The sequence below is a fragment of the Sciurus carolinensis genome, chromosome 15, assembly GCF_902686445.1.
Source record: "Sciurus carolinensis chromosome 15, mSciCar1.2, whole genome shotgun sequence".
In the NCBI taxonomy this organism is placed as follows: Eukaryota; Metazoa; Chordata; class Mammalia; order Rodentia; family Sciuridae; genus Sciurus; species Sciurus carolinensis.
In genome coordinates, this window is record NC_062227.1 from 57,232,455 (window position 1) to 57,248,592 (window position 16,138).

The 16,138-nt window shown below is 46.0% G+C and overlaps 1 protein-coding gene and 1 non-coding gene across 5 annotated transcripts in view; one reads left to right on the forward strand and one right to left on the reverse strand.

The window, feature by feature from the left end:
- Positions 1-16,138, reverse strand: part of Myo5b (myosin VB) — a 323,115-nt gene that overhangs the window by 44,734 nt on the left and 262,243 nt on the right. For 2 of the 4 annotated variants that reach the window (XM_047526328.1, XM_047526330.1), the window contains exons 22-24: positions 15,167-15,400; positions 2,099-2,183; positions 967-1,115 (exon numbers count right to left, since the gene is read on the reverse strand). In XM_047526328.1, coding sequence (XP_047382284.1) covers positions 967-1,115; positions 2,099-2,183; positions 15,167-15,400 — 468 coding nt within the window. The remainder of the gene's footprint in view (positions 1-966; positions 1,116-2,098; positions 2,184-15,166; positions 15,401-16,138) is intronic. The other 2 variants (XM_047526329.1, XM_047526332.1) reach the window with 1 other exon arrangement.
- Positions 3,620-3,722, forward strand: LOC124965883 (U6 spliceosomal RNA). Its single transcript, XR_007105266.1, has one exon. It is a non-coding gene; the product is annotated as a U6 spliceosomal RNA (small nuclear RNA).

Here is a 16,138-nt window from a genome sequence, read left to right on the forward strand (position 1 = left end):
AACTCCTTTATTAGTCAGAACTTCTCAAGGCCTTGGCTTGGCTCCTGCCTCATTTATCCACAAGAATAGGTATCACCTTTTCTTGAAATGATGGCTGTTCCCACCAAACACTTCACCTACAGTTCTTCGTCACCCACCTAGCCAGCCGGCGATGTGACAGAAGATAGCTCGGCTCTGCGGGAAGGACTGTGTTCCTTGGTCTCTTAATGGCAGGCAAACCCACAATGCTGAGGCCGGTTTCTCTGAACACTCCTTGGGAAATGACTTTTCATTCCCAGCCTTGTCCTTGAAGTGTGTAAAGGGTACCACACTCACGCCACTTCCCTCTTAAAAAGAACACTAAGGAGACTGAGGTAGGAGGATCACAAGTTCAAGGTTGGCCTGGTCAACTTAGTGAGACTCTGCCTCAAAATAAAAAGGGCTGGGGGTGGGCCACTCCAAACAATCCCTCCCTTCTCTGGCACTCCACCAATCTTGTTTATGAAAACAAATGTATCAGAGAATTTACCATTTATACCATTCATTTAAAAATACCTTTGGGTTTATTTTTTGGCACCTGCTTTGGCTTTCATAGTGAGAAGTGAGCTTGGAGATAGACTGTAGATTCCTATGTAAGCCCCTATTCAGCCTCTCTGCCTGGCTTCTTTGCAATTAACTTTTTCAGTCTTATTTGAAATGCATGTCTTGAGAAAATGTTTATATGGGGTAAAGAAAAATGAAGCCAGAAATATCATGAAAACGCTTCACATACCCTAGGTTTCATGAGAGATAGGAGCCATGAGCAGGCCCCATGGGCCTCTCTGCTACACACAATACCACATGCTCCAGTGCATCTGAGTTAAAGCCCCCGCCCATTACTGTGTCAACACAGGAGTCTTCCTAGGACAGGAAACAGAGCCATAACACCCACTTGGGGATAAGTGTCTAACTCCTGAGGGGCCAGCACTGCAGAACTGCCCTCCTTGCCTTTAGGATGGTCACCTCATCCCGAAGATTGTCGTATCTCTGCTCCAACCGGGAATATTCCTTCACCAGGTTCTGGTACCGGGAACGCTCCTCCTCCAGCTCTTTCTTCATCAGGAGGTTCTCCTTCATGGAATTTTGGGCAAATTCATCTGAAACGCAGGCACGCCAAGCTGAGCAGACCCCTCACAGGCACTGTCGCGTATTTTCTATTATTAAGAGGTGGCCTACGAGCAGCTCATCACGGAGGACCTGACGGGCCTGCTGGGCTCCTCACCTACTGCAGAGCAGGGGAAGCTCATTACTCTGGCCTCAGTCTTCAGAGAAGGGAGAAGAAACAGCTCTGCTCCTGGAGGTGGGCGGGAGGAGCCCAGCAGCGGGAGGACCCCTGGTTAATCCACCTGCCTCTTTACCGACGAATGCCAGCAACTGCAGGCAGCATTCCTGGCTCAGCCAAGGCTTTCCCCAGCTGCTTCCCTATTCCGGATTTTGTAGGTTCTGGAGTGTAGGAGGTTGGAGGAGATGAAGCCCAAGGTGAGGTGAGGAAGGAGGAAAGGCAAAGCAATACGGATGGGCATCTCCCCTGGCCAAGCTTCATACTCACAGCCAGGGAAGCTTTTTAAAGGGATATTGAGAAACAGCTTAACAATATTTTATGCTGGATGGCACTGTGAGGTTATGTGGTTCAACTGTCTGGTGATGCAGGTGAGGAAACAAAGGGGGTCGAGGGAGGTAGGGTCACACCAAGCTGGGGACAGAAGTGAGGTCTACAGGCCCCCTCTCCCCTCCACAGTTAGTGGATGGCAGTCCAGGAGCTGGTAATATCAACAGCGCAGGGGTGCTCACTGAGCTGCAGCCTCGGCACTTCACCGTGAGCCTGCCGAGCAAGCTGTGTCCCCTTTGCATAGGAAGAAACACAGGAGGCACCCAAGGCCACGCGGGCACACAGCACAGGCACGCGCCTAGCATGTGTGCCTCACTCACCAAACTCTCCAAACCAAATGTTGCAGCAGGTGCTGAGAGATCCCTCCACCCCCTCAAGTTCTTCCCCCACTGCAGCATCTAAGTCTCTTCAGGGAAAACCAGTGAGGAAGAGGTTAAAACCCCAACAAAACTGGAGGGCTTTGGACCTTACCTTTAGACTGGCACAGGATTCGGTTGTTAAGCTGTTCTTTCTCATCTTTCAGGAGAGCATTTTCTTGCTCCAGGTCTGCAACTCGCTGAAAGAACAGGGAAAAATGGTCCCCCATATGCTGGGCAAAGGAGAGGCTCCCCTTCTGGGGTCTGAATTTCAACAGGTCAGATGTAAAGCTTTTACTTCAGAAAAGCAAATCAATCCCTGATTTTGAAAGAAAAATTCCATTGAAACAAGACAGATCAGCTCAAACTGCTTATGGTCATTCAGTGCCCACAAAATATCCATACCAGGTTCACTTTCCTTATTGAGGAACTCACAAAGACAACAGGCTTTCACGTTCTTGTACGTTTGCCTGTCTTGCTAAATTTTGAGTTCTTGAATCTCATTCTTAGAAAAGTCAGAAGTTCATGATAAATTATCTCTGGTCTTCATTCCACCTGTTCCTCCCTGTTTGGACCAGCACAATCCAGGTTCTGGGAAAGGAAAGTGTATTTATTGTTGACATTCAAATATCTAATCCCAATTGAATTGGTTTCTGATGTCACAAAAGAGACCATGAGGAAAAAAAAAAAAAAAGGCAAACTAGAAAAAGGGAAGAAATACTAATTAAAGGAAAATCCTGGCCTATTTAAAGACAAAACAAAGGAGGATTAAAGCAGTGTTAGTTTCCAAAAAATTCATTTTTTTCTTTTTATGATTATTGGAGTAAATATGCATATGGACTTTAAGGTCATTCAGACGTGTACTCTCACAGACTTTGAAATCATTATTTTGTGTAAAGGAGGAGGGGAGAGGTATGACACCTTTTATGACATGGGAGCTAAAGTGCACTTGATCCACGTTTGCATTCTGAACTGCTGGAGAGTCATTCTGCAGGAGACCATCGAGAAATTTTCACCACTAAAATCACATCCCCCTCCTTTGTGACATCAAAGAGGCAGTTGGGAGAAAATGAGGAACAGGTCTAGAGTCCCTCAGTCAGTCATCCAGCCTTGAGTTTGTGCTTTCCTGAGGGCTGGTCAACCAATCACACAGTACCACACAACACTCTTGTCACATCGTAAGTGCACTGCAGACAAAGACCATGGGCTTCACAGCCTCAGAGATCCTGAGGTCCAGAGACCTTGGCTTCCCCCTCTGTAAAACTGACATCTACCCCACAGGGCTGGCTCAACATTAAATGAGATGCTGTGTGAAATTCCAAGTAGCAGATAGTGCATATAAAAAGTTCATCGATCAATGTGCATGGTTTTATAACATTATCTTTACCAGGCACTAAATGGAAATACCTTTAAAAAACATCCCATTATTTACCAAAAATTTAAGAATTAGTATTAGCCTTTACAAATTTTTCCAAAAACAGAAAAGGCAATTCATTCTAGGGGACCAGTTTTAATCTGATACTGAAAGTAGACAAAGATAGCACAGGAGAACTATAAACCAGATACTCTTGGGAATACAGTCTCAAAATGCTCAACTGTGCTAGGAAATGTTCATAATAAAAACATGCAGCAATGCTTGCTTCAGCAGCACATATACTAAAATTGGAACGATACAGAGTAGATTAGGATGGCCCCTGCGCAAGGATGACACGCAAATTCGGGAAGCGTTCCATATTTTTCAAGAATGGAGGAAGGAAGGACTGTATAGAGGGAAAAGGGGTGGGAGGGGTGGGGGGAAGGGAAACAATAACAGAATGAATCAAACAACATTACCCTATGTAAATTTATGATTACACAAATGGTATGCCTTTACTCCGTGTACAGAGAAACAACATGTATCCCATTTGTTTACAATAAAAAAATAAATAAAATAAAAAAATAAAAACACTCAGTAAACAAACCAGGAACAGAAATGAACTTCTGCAACTTGATAACAGACATCAAGAACCCACGGCTAATACTGTACCTGATGGTCAAAGACTGAACACTTTTTCCCTAAGATCAGGAAGAAGACACTGGCCACTTTGGCTACCTCTGTTCATTGTTGTGCTGGAGATTCCAGCGAAGGCAATTAATCAAGAAAAACAAAGGCACCCACAATGGAGAGGAATGAGTGAACTATGTCCGTAGAGGTCACTATCTTGTATGTAGAAAATCCTAAGAAATCCAGTTAAGAACTATTAGAACTAATATGCGAGTTCCAGTTGAAGGTACAATATCAATATACACAACTCAATTATATTTCCATACATCTGCAATGAACAATCTGAAAAATGAATTAGAAAATAATCTTATTTACAATTGCATCAAAAGCATTTATGAAAAAGTTCAAGTGTTAAGAAAACCGCAAAATACTGTTCAAAAAATTACAGATCTAAATAAACTGAAAAACATCTTGAGGTAATGGATCAAAAGACATTGTTAAGATGGTAACTCCTCAAATTCATCTATAAATGCAACATAATCAAGATCCCAGCTGGCTTCTTTGTAGAAATTAACAAGCTGATCCTAAAATTCACATGGAAAATTTATAGAATAGCCAAACTAATCTTGAAAAAGAAGGACAAAGCTAGAGGAATCTCCCACTTTTAAATTTTAAAACTTACTACAAAATACAGTACTCAGGAGTGTGGTACTGGCATAAGACATGCAGATCAATGAAACAGAACTGTCATGGTGACATTGACAGTCAATTGATTTTTGAGAAGGGTGCCAAAACAATTCAATTAGGGAATGAATAGTCTGTTTATTAAGTGAAACAAGGAAAAATGAATATCTACTTGGAAATGACACTGGATCACTCTCTCCCCACATACAGAAATTACCTCAAAATGCCTCAAAGACGAACATGAGATAAAACTCAAACTCTAATACATAGGGGCAAATCACCGTGTTCTTGGATTAGGCAATGTTTTCTTAGACAACACCAAAATTATGAAAGACAAAGAATTGGACTATGTCAACATTTATAATTTTTATGCTCCAAAACATCAAGAAAGTGAAAAGGTAATCCACAGAAAGGGAGAGAACATTTGCAAATCGTATATCCAATGTAAGACTCATGCCATGAATATATGAAAAACACGATAAAAAGAAACCAGTTTAAAAACCGGGCAAAGGTCTGGAACAGGCACTTCTCTATATCTGATTTTAGCCAAAAAGCTGAAAATTGGCAAGACTTTTCCAAAGATCTGCAAACGGCTAACATGCACCTGAAAAGATCTCAACGTCATTAGGGAAATGCACGCCAAACCTACGAGGTGATGCCACTTCACATACCAGGATGACTATAATAAAGACACACAGTCACAAGAATTGGCAAGGATGTGAAGAAACCAGAGCCTCATGCTGCTGGTGGGAATTTAACAGTTTTGGAAAAATAGTCTGGCACTTACTCAAGGTTAAACAGTTACCATATGACCCAGATATTCCACTCCTAAGTATATCTCCAAGAGAAATGAAAACTTACTCCAGAAACTTGCATGAAGATGTTTAGAGTAGCATTATTCATGATAGAGTGGAAATAACCCAAATGGTCATCAACTAATGAATATGGTCTATCCATACAACGAAATTACCTAGCAATAGAAAAGAATGAAGTATTGGATCCATGCTAAGTAAAAGATGCCAGTCACAAAAAGACCACATACTGCATCATTCTGCTTATATGAAATGTCCAGAAGAGGCAAATCCACGCAAAGGAGATTAATGGTTGCCTAGGATGGGGGTGGGGTGTTGCTTGCTAGTGGCTACAGAGTTCCTCTTTGTGGTGATGAAAATATTCTAAAATAACTATAGAAATGACTGAAAAAAATCACTACAGCTATCATTAAAAAACTGTGAATATATTTAAAACCAATGAATTATACACCTTAAAGCTGTCAAAAGAACCATTTCACAAACCAACCTATTAAACACAGTACGCTCTGCTGAGGGACACAGCCAGAGCGTCAGCTCTCTGGTACAGATCATTTCCAGCCACCTTCCAGAGAAGTCTTCCTCACCTATGTAGAAAGAGCGCCAAAGATGACATCCTCAGGACAACAATGCTTAATCACTAGCAATGTGCCCAGAGGGAGAGCTGGTGATCTCCTGGGACTGTAGCCTTGGAGCAGAGATGACCACACAGACCCCTGATGACCCACCCACTCCATCAGGGAAACACCTCTCAGCTCTTCCCTTCCTCTTCAGCCTTTAAAGATCAACTCAAAGCACCAAGAGGTGAGTGACAAGAAAGACTACTGCATCCTCAGCCCTTCCCAGGAAGGGGCAGAAGCTGTTAATAAGGTTGGAGCCCAGGGGCAAGGTCACTGGCTCTGCCTGCCACACCAGCTCAGAAGACAGCTTTTTCAGAGAAGCTGATGGGCCTGCAGGTGGCCTTCTAGTAGGTTTGCTCTGTAAAGCCCAATACAGAGAAAGATACAAAGCACTACCAAGGGTTTGCAAAGGAGCTCCAACCGCTTGGTTAACAGTATCAAAATCTTCAAATTTCTTAAGAGTTTTCAATCTCATTCAAAATGTGGCTCAAAACTACCTTCCAGGGCTGCAGTTGTAGCTTAGCAGTAGAGTGCTTGCCCAACATGTGTGAGGCAATGGGTTCCATCCTCAGCACCACATAATAGAAACAAAAAACACTATGATTATTTAAAACAAAAGAAACAACCCCCCTCCCACAAAACCTACCTTCTAAGCTTTAAGTCCCTTTCATCTATAGGACCAGGTAAGATGCTGCTGTTCTCTCAACTTAGATTCTGCTGTCTCAGAAGGGTGTCTCTGCAGGTTCTGCCCCAAGTCACAGGAGTGAGGCTCTTACAGGTATGTCAGAGCACATCCAAAGTCATCCAGGTAATCCTGACACTACCCTAGGTTACAAGTCACTGCTCATATTCATCAGTCCTCCTCTTCCTCTCGAGTCAGCTATAAACTGGGAAGCTCCTTCATGGAGTCAGGCAAATGGGACGTTTTCTCCCTATAGGAGATCAAATGAGAAAGGACACACGCACCTAATAACAGCCAGTGTCACTTTTCTTTGATAATCTATTGTCTGTGATAATTGACATGACTCATGTTTTGTACCTGTAGACTTCAGTCTCTCAGCTGACTTGGTGGGAGGGCAGGTATAGAAGTGGCTGAGACTGAGAATGTGCAAGTGGAGGAGTTGTGTCACTCAGTTCACCAGCCTAGTTCTGGCCCAAGGATGATACAGGTCAAGGCTGCCACTCAGTCATGGGCATTTCCTGACCTGCCTCCCTGTGCCAGGACCATCAATGGAGGCTAGAGATGCCAGGTAAGATTCGTAATTATGGCCCTCAGTGCCCAGCTGCGGGTTGGACAGGTGCATAAATGTAATACAACTGACGAGGGCTGCAGCAGATCTCCATAAAGCAGGGTTTCTACCTCACACTATTAATTTTGTCGGGGAGGCGGCTGCCCTGTGCATTACTGGACATTTGGCAGCAACCCTGGCTTCTGCTCATTGGATATCACAATACCACCCACCATCTGTGACAGCCAGATAGTGTTCAGACATTGTGTCCTGAGGGCAAAACTACCTCTGGCTGAAAATCATACCTGTAAAGCAAGTCCAGGGAAAGAGCTGACAAGGAGCACCTCATGCAGGCTTCACAGCAGGAGGCCCTCTGCTTGTCAGGCTCAAGTGGGATGCCCCAGGACAAAGGCTTGGAGGGGATGGACAGGACTCCCTGTTGCAGAGGTTGTGTTGGGGCACAGGAAGTGGGGAAAGTCATGGCTGGGTGGACAGAAGGACCATGAATCAGATTGTGAAATGCTTCTCTCCCTTTGTCCAAGGACAAATTCTAAACTCCTACTCCTATCCCCGCCTGAGCAAGCCCAGTGTCTCCACATGTTCCTCCTGCCTGGGATCTCCCCTGTTCCGTCTGGCAGGCTCCAGAGAGAACTCATGCTTTATTGGTTAAATTTTTCTCATTTGTTAGTTCCGTGCATCCTCTTCTGGGACGCCTCTTCCCATCTCGAGGATTGGGGGAGCTGCCATGCTCAGTGGCCTGCTCTCATGGAATCCATGAATCCCTCTGGAGCCCCCACCAGACTGCACCGACTCCTGGCCCACCTGCTCAGCCTGGACGGAGGAAGCCGACCTGCAAGCACCCATACTACCAGGCTGCAGATCCTCGGAACCCAGCCCATTGCCAGCACTGAATGCTTGCTGAATGAGCACGAGAGCCCTGCAGATGGAATTAAGAGCCTGTACTTTCCTCAAAGATAAGGCCTCCCTTTTCTTATTGAAGTGTGTTTGTGCTGAAACATTTACAATAACTTGTTTCATCAAATGATTTAGGAAATATACAATGAGGGGAAACAATGCTCTTCGAATTCATCTAATTTGCTATCAATCAGGCAGTTCACCAATGACTTTATGAGCACCTTTAAATTAGCAAAGTTAAAACAGCCTTCACATTCCTAGGTGAGTAAAGTCAAACTGAAAACCCTACAGAATAAATCTCGTAGTATGTGCCTCTACAAAGACAGACCTGTAGCAGATTAATGCCCATCCTACCAGTCCTGTGCCATGGCAGGAAGGCCAGATCCCAGCCCTGCCCCACGAGGAACAAGGCTGAACCCTCTGCATTAGCCAAGGTCTGGGGTTTCCCAGCTGCTGTGAAGCAAGCAGACCTTCCCAGGGAACAAGACTGTGCTTTCCATTAACCAACTTCCAAATATCCTGACTGCTCACAAAGTGGTTGGTCACTTCCTCTGGGCATCCTATACATAGTCAAGGTTCCTCTGCAATGGAGCATATCATTGGCAAAGACCAAATACAGGTCATTTCCACTAGGTAGAACCAGGTATCTCCATTCCTATGGATGCTACCAAATACCATGGAACTTCATGGCAACATGTGATCTGTGATCGAAGCCAGGAACACAGGATGTGAGGGCCATGGTGTTGTCCATTGCTTTTGAGCCTCATTTCTTCCCTCTAAGGTTTTGATTCAGGAATGCAGGCCTCTAGGTGAACATTATTTTGTTACTCTAAGGCATATGTCTAAGGTACATGTCAAATTGTTTGGCAACACCAAGGGATTTTCTTGCTTGCCTAAAGGAATTCGGGAGACTGGCCCATGTTGCTGATCATTCATGAGCCTTATGCAGAGACAATTCACATTTAGGTCCATACCCCAGGCGGGTCAGAGAAAGCTTCCCCAGCCATCTGGGCCAGGCTGTCTTCCCAGTCAGCCAGCATATGGAGAATTTGTTGGCAGGTGCAGTAGGGGCTCTCTTTTTGGGGTCTGTCAGGGATGCAGGGTGGAATGAGAGAAACTTTAGCCACACAGAACCCTGAGCATGATGGATGACACCTTTACTAGGCTTCAGGACTCATTAAACTCTGCAGTAACTCTTTTTTTGGGATGGCAGGGGAGAAAAGGAGTAGTCTTTACTCTGGCAAGCAGTATTATTAGGAATCCTGCTTATTTAAGGTTATTTGGAACAGCTCATCAGAACCAACACTGGGAGGATGGGGTCCTGTAACAGACTAATGGAGTCCCTATCAAGTTAAATGAATCAAATGACCCAGCCATCTGCTGAGGAACTGCGTGCTGCTACTGCATCTTCAGGTACAAAGGTAGCTACTGGCTTTTGTTTTGCCTTTTCAAGTTGAATATTTGTGCTGTAAAAAGTCAACAGCAAAGTTTCTAGTGGAAAACCATTGACAAACTAGTTGGACAATGCCTATCAGGAAAGGTTCATCTTTTCCCAGGTAGTAGAAAGTTACAGGCCTGGCTCTTGGTAGTCACACTTCTAATCCTACAAAGTCCTGTGAAGAGTTACTTGCCCGTTCTTTGAGCATAATGTAAACAAGCATCAATATCTAATGAATGGAATGTTAAGTTACCTTGTCAATGGAAATGGAACCAAGCCTAGAATAGAAGCAGGAAGAGAGAAGTGGGCAGAAAGTATAGAACAAAATGTGAGCTGACCTGGGATACACGGCTATTAGACACCTACACAAGTCACAGAAGGAAGTCAAGGGTGGGCTCTTGTTGCTCTAGGGAAGTCAAGTCCATGGCCAGAGAGGCACAGCTGGTTTCAGACTCTGGCTCAGAATCACAGGTACAAGGATGGACTGACTTCAAGCAACAGGTTGAGAAAATAAGCCAACATTTATTGAGCTCTTCTACGTCTATATCCTAGGCATTAATTTCAAAAACACTTTTGGGTTTTTGTGGTCTCCCCTGCCCCCAGTGTGGGGACTCAACCCAGGGCCTCACACATGCTAGGCAAGTGCTCGACCATTGAGCTACACTCCCAGTCCCATTATTTGCTTTTAAGAAAACTAAGGCCCAGTAAATTAGAGAACTCACCAAAGGTCACATAGCCAGGAAGGGAGTATATATGGGCTTTTTCCTGAGCAGTCTGGAGCAGCCCCACGTTCTGAAACGCTATGCCAATCTGTCTTCTGACAGTTCAAGAGGCAAAGAATTGCAATGAATGATCTGGAGTCAGCCTCACATGATTGGTTTCCACACCAAGAGGTACAGGAAGGAGGGAACAGGTGAGCACTAGAAGGACCTGGTGAGAATCCAGGGAGGACCTATTGGATCCCAAGGAGGAAAGTAGGACTTTGAATCCTAAGGACAGGGGAGGAAACTCCAGGCTTGGAGGAAGACAGAAAGAAGCAGCTAAAAGGAAAAAAATCACAAAGATGAGACTGTCAGAAAAAGAAGCCCTCAGGAGCTAAGGGCTTACACAATGTGAACAAAAACACATGCAGGAGCAGCAACTCAGGAACATGGACCAAAGAGAGACAGACTGGTTTCAGTGAAGTCTGGCTCCTTTTTGTTAGAAAAAGCCCTCCTCCTTCCTGGGCCCACGAGGTTACAGAATGAACCCTGTTTCCTGTCTGTGCAGCAAAGGGAGTGGAGCCCCTGTTGTGAGCATTCCACTTCCTGCCTGTCCACACGATGCACCTACCCTTAGAAGAGATGGACAAGCACAGCCCTTGGCAGAGACAAGTCTTTAATTCCACGGAATCCTGACGAGTTACTTGCTCATTCCCCAAGAGTAAATTTTTCTTCCAAGTAAGCACAGCATTAATTTAAAAAGACCAACTAAGAATTGAAACCCAACATCCTTTGAACATTGAGGCAACTTTGAAACAAGGACTAAAACACAAATCTCCACGGTGACCCAGGAGATGTCATAGAACCTCCAGTGCCGAAGACAGCTGTACCTCTCTGGAGGTTTCACGGGCTCACACTGCCCTTCCTGGTCTGACCCACCACACCTGTGACCTCTCCTCCTTGCTGTTCTGCACCTAATACACTTGTCACCTGTTCCTCACAACTCACCATCTTCACTCAGGTGCCATTTCAGAGGGGACGTCTTTGGCCATTATAAAGGAATCACATCCCTCCCCACACAGGTCACTATTTTTCTTTATAGCACATGTTGGATAAACTGGGTTTGACTCCGATTTCCACCATCTCCTCTTATCCCCAAATATTTAAGCTCCCCAAGAATGAGAAGGACCTTTTTTGATTGATTTTGCCCCAGCGTGTAGAACAGCACATAACACATACAGGCACTCAGTAAACCTGTTAAAAGGTTTTTGCAGTGAGACGCGACCAGAGAGATGCTTTAGAGGCCTTTTGTAATAACCCCCGGCCTCCTCATCAACCATGAACCCTGTGCCACTGAGCGCACAACTGAGTCTCAGCTGCCACCAATGTCCTGCTCTGTACCTTTGGGGTGTAAAGGATCACCCTGGCCAGATCCTTCTGTTTCCATCTGAAGAAAAATCTCAAACATGGGTCTTATACTGGAACCACCCAAGGTAATCAAAGAACGCTTGATGGCTCTGTGATTAATGACCTGATACAATGTACAGCCCAACCCCGCTGGTCTGAATGTTCAGGGCCTGGGATCTACAAGTGCCAATGACCCCTGAGTCAGGCAGCTGACTGCTGGTCACTCCTGCTCACCCACTGCAAACTTGCAGCCCGCCAAGTCTCACTTTGACCAAACAAGCTTCAGAGTACATTCTGGATAATGAGCTATTGCCTCTGTGCCAAGGGCGGCCCTGGGAACCACCTCCTTTTCATCAGGGACACCAAATGGCTCAGACATACACAACAGCACAGCTGTACAAAAGCAGGCAGCATAGGGATGGTGGAGGCTTCAAAAAAGAACAGGAAGGAAGTTAAGGGCCTAGATATGGACCACTCTGTGGAGGGGCCCAAGGAATGAATCCATTTAAGTAGAAAACAATGAGGCGGGAGTATGACAAGAGGGTGCCCTGGGCGAGGACACAGATATAAATTCTCTGTCCCCACAGGCGAAGGTAGTGCAGCCGTGTGTCTTCCCAGTTAAAGTCATTAGGGTGGGGCTGAAGTGTTCCAGGATGTCAGTTCCAATACAACAATTGCTTCTTCTGCCAACAGAAACATCAAACTCATTAATTAAACATCTACCAGCAGTCATTGACTCCCTCACTGTGCTTTGCTGGTCTCATCAATCTTGCTCAGTGCAGAGCAGACCCCTGGACACATCCAGCAGGAAGCCAACTGTCTGATTACTCAGCATTTGTTAAGATTGAACACAGTGCCTTTAAAAGAATATTAAACCCAGGGCTACAGCTCAGTGGCAGAGAGCTTGCCTAGCACAGGTGAGGCACTAGGTTTGATTCTTATCACTACATAAAAATAAAGGCATGCTGTCCAAAAAACAAAAATTAAACCCTAACTAGGCACAAAGACAAACAAAAAACAAAAGTAAACCAGCCCCTCTACCTTCCACCAGCCCCCAGAATAAAAATTCCTAGTAGACCCTGAAGGAAGAATGCTTACTTCTGTTGCCCCCAACACTCACTCCCCTGGAAAGAGTGGATATCCCTAGCCGGGCGTGGTAGTGCACACCTGTATCCCAGTGGCTCAGGAGGCTGAGGCAGGAGGATCCTGAGTTTAAAGTCAGCCTCTGCAAAAGCAAGGTGCTAAGCAACTCAGTGAGACCCTGCCTCTAAATAAAATACAAAATAGGGCTGGGGATGCAGCTCAGTGGTTGAGTGCCCAAGTTCAATTCTCAGTACCCCACCCACCAAAAAAGAGGAAGAGTGGACATCCCACATAATGGGTCACGCTAGTGTCCTTTGAGTGTTGGTAACTTAGGTTTTATTTTTGTTTGGAGTCATAGAACAGGTCTCTGCTCTTTGCCTATTCTTACAGAATTCTGGCTTTTTTTTTTTTTTTTTTTTTTTCCTTATCAGTTCCAAGCTCTACTTTTATTTAAGACCTAGGCCAACACAGTCCCAGGAAATAGCATTTTTTAAAGAAAAGCAGAAGCAATCTTTTTATATTTTGCTCTGCCAAGCAAGATTTTCATGATACACTATTATGTTCCTTGGGATGGAGACCTGGGTGTTTGAAAAGTGCTTTGAGTTCCTATACTGCAATGTTTAGCAGGAAAGAGGGAATGGAGGGTGAAGGGTCAAGTGGGAATAGGGGAAGCAGAGACAGAGACCTTGGTGTTTTGGACCTACCCGGGAACAGACCTCCCAGCTGTCTAATCTGACCAAGATGCACATGGAGGGAGCCGTCTTTCCTCCCAGGGTCACAAATCTCAAGTTCCCAGTTCTAATCTTGACCTCTTCTTTTTGCTGTTGGATTCCACCTTCCTGTTTTTTATTCACGCAGAAGGGCCACCATCCACCCATCTGCTCCAACCATCAGCAGAGCACAAGTGCAGAATTCCATGATTCGTAGGTTACTGGCTTGTAGCCTGCTACCGCATCCTTCGCCCCAAAGAAGAAAGCCCATTTCAGACCTTGTGGTGCAGAAGCTGGCAGGTGGTTTAGCTGGGCAGAGGATTTTATGGTGCTTCAAAGCAACCCACTAGGAGGGCAAGCTGCATGCACTGCAAAGTTCAATGTCTGATGTTCTTCTGGGCCTAATCCCCACCTGGATCCTGCTTCGACCCTGGAAAATCCCTGGGATCTGGGGGAAGGCAGAGGCTGATGGTGCAGGAGTCATGGCTGGGGTGGGAAAATGGTGTAGGCAAATCCAGCAGGAGTTGGCTCTGCAGGTTTTGTCTCAAGGGGGAATCTGTAGAGCTCAGCTGTGAGGGCTGTGGCCAGAGAGGGAGTAGTAGGACAAAGGACTTCAAAACAAGGTTGAGGTTCTCTATTCCTTCCAGAAGCCAAACACAACCTCATGGTGTTGGCCAGTACAAGTCCAGAGGGAACCCTAAAGATTATCTGGATGAACTTTCATACACACAAGGTAACCAAGGACAGTGAGTTTTCCTGCCTGTGTTTGACCATGAGGAAGCTGGGATGAGGGTCAGTATTCTGAGGCCTACTCCAGGGCCTCTTTGTGACAGCATTCAGTCTGTCCTAGTTTTGAAGTCTTATGTAGGAACACCGAATCTCCCACTCCTTAGAGTCCCAACCTAATGTGACTCTGCAGTGATGAGTGCTAGGCATGTGGGTTATGCGCTACTTCCACGTGGCCTGTGAGTCCCTACAGAGATAGATAGCAGCTATGTCCTGAGCCCACAAAGTGCTCTCCAGTGGCACTACAGGACTTTCCTGGATGGAACAGGTACCTTGGGACTAAAGAAGGGATTATTTGTCTTCTCATATTTGGGGATGTAGAGGGGTTCTAGGAAGTCTACTTTGTGGGTAAGCTGAAGAAGCATACCAAACAGCAGGTAAGGCTGGACCTGGCTACACAAACTTGGGCAAAGTCCTTAAAGCACAGTGACTTATTACTGATGGGGAATGACATCTGGAAGCTGCACTAAGCCCTAGAGCAATCATGACCTGTGTAACAACTCTCTTGCCAACAGTACTCAGGCCTCGGAGCAGATCCAGAGAGTGAGTCTAGGCTGTAAGAAAGATGCACAAAGGCAGAGGCTGTGTACCCTCTTCAAGTGTCCAGCCAATGGCAGTAATTCAATCCACACTTGTTCAGTGAATGGGCACAGACTGTGTGGCGTACCCAGAAAGCTGTCTACTTTCCGTCTAAGCACAAAAAGATGGCTGGTCTGCAGATAGGAGCCCCAGTAAAGCCAGGGCAACTTCCTGACTTGAAGAAACAGTCTCTGAGGGGGGCTGCACTGGCCAGCCCTGCCCTCTGGCTCAGGCATACCTTTCTCAGCTCGTCCTTCTCCCTGCTGTGGGCATCCTCCAGGACCCTGCGCTCCGAGTGGGCTCTCTGCAGCTCTGTGCGCAGGCTCTGCACCTCCTCCTGCAGCTGCAGGCTGGCATCAGCCCCCTGGTTCTGCTGGTAACGTGCCAGCTCCCTCTTTAGCTTCTCCACCTCCATGGTGTGTGTGGAGGTGACTGCAGACAGTTGCTCCGACAGGGTCTTGAACTCTTTGTTCTGTGGAGAATATCAGCAAAAGGGGAGAGGGGACAAGGAGGAGAGAGTGTTACTGGGCCAGGAAAGGCAGAATGAAGGCAATGAAAAAGGACTTCCGAGGTGGAATTAACTTCACGCTCATTACATGCTTGAGTGCTCACCTGCCACCTCCCTAACAAAACTCTACTGTGAGCCCAGGAGAAACAGAGGGAAGCACAAAATAGCAGCACCAGGATTAAATAGACCAAGGAGCTTTCATGAGCACTCACAGAGCTGGGAGCTGGCTGACGGCAGTTTGATCTCTCCTTTGGGTGCACAGATCCTCCACCCGATTTGGAAAATGCGAGAACAATGAAGCTTGCTTTTTGGACCTGCAGTCTTGGCTTCGAGGTTTCCCTGCCCTTTCACACTAGGTCCTCCTGCCCTTGGACTTCCTGGCACCAAGAGCTGCAACCTAATCACCAGCTCTGAGACAAAGGCCCCCCTCAGCATCCCCTCTTCTAAGGGGCCCTACACAGGGCCTTGAGATCCCTCTTGCCACCTGTCAGGCTAGCTTACCTGAGTCGGGAGACTGATGCCTGGAAGAGCTTGCACCTGATGCGATCCTGGGTACCCAATCACCAACCCACTCATATTTCCCTGTGTGCCTGGGACCCTGAGAACCTAGGCTAGGGTCAAATCTGAGTGTAAACGAGGAGCAGAACCGGGGCTCTCAGAATACAGAGTATCAGTCAAACATAATATGAAAGAGCAACAGTG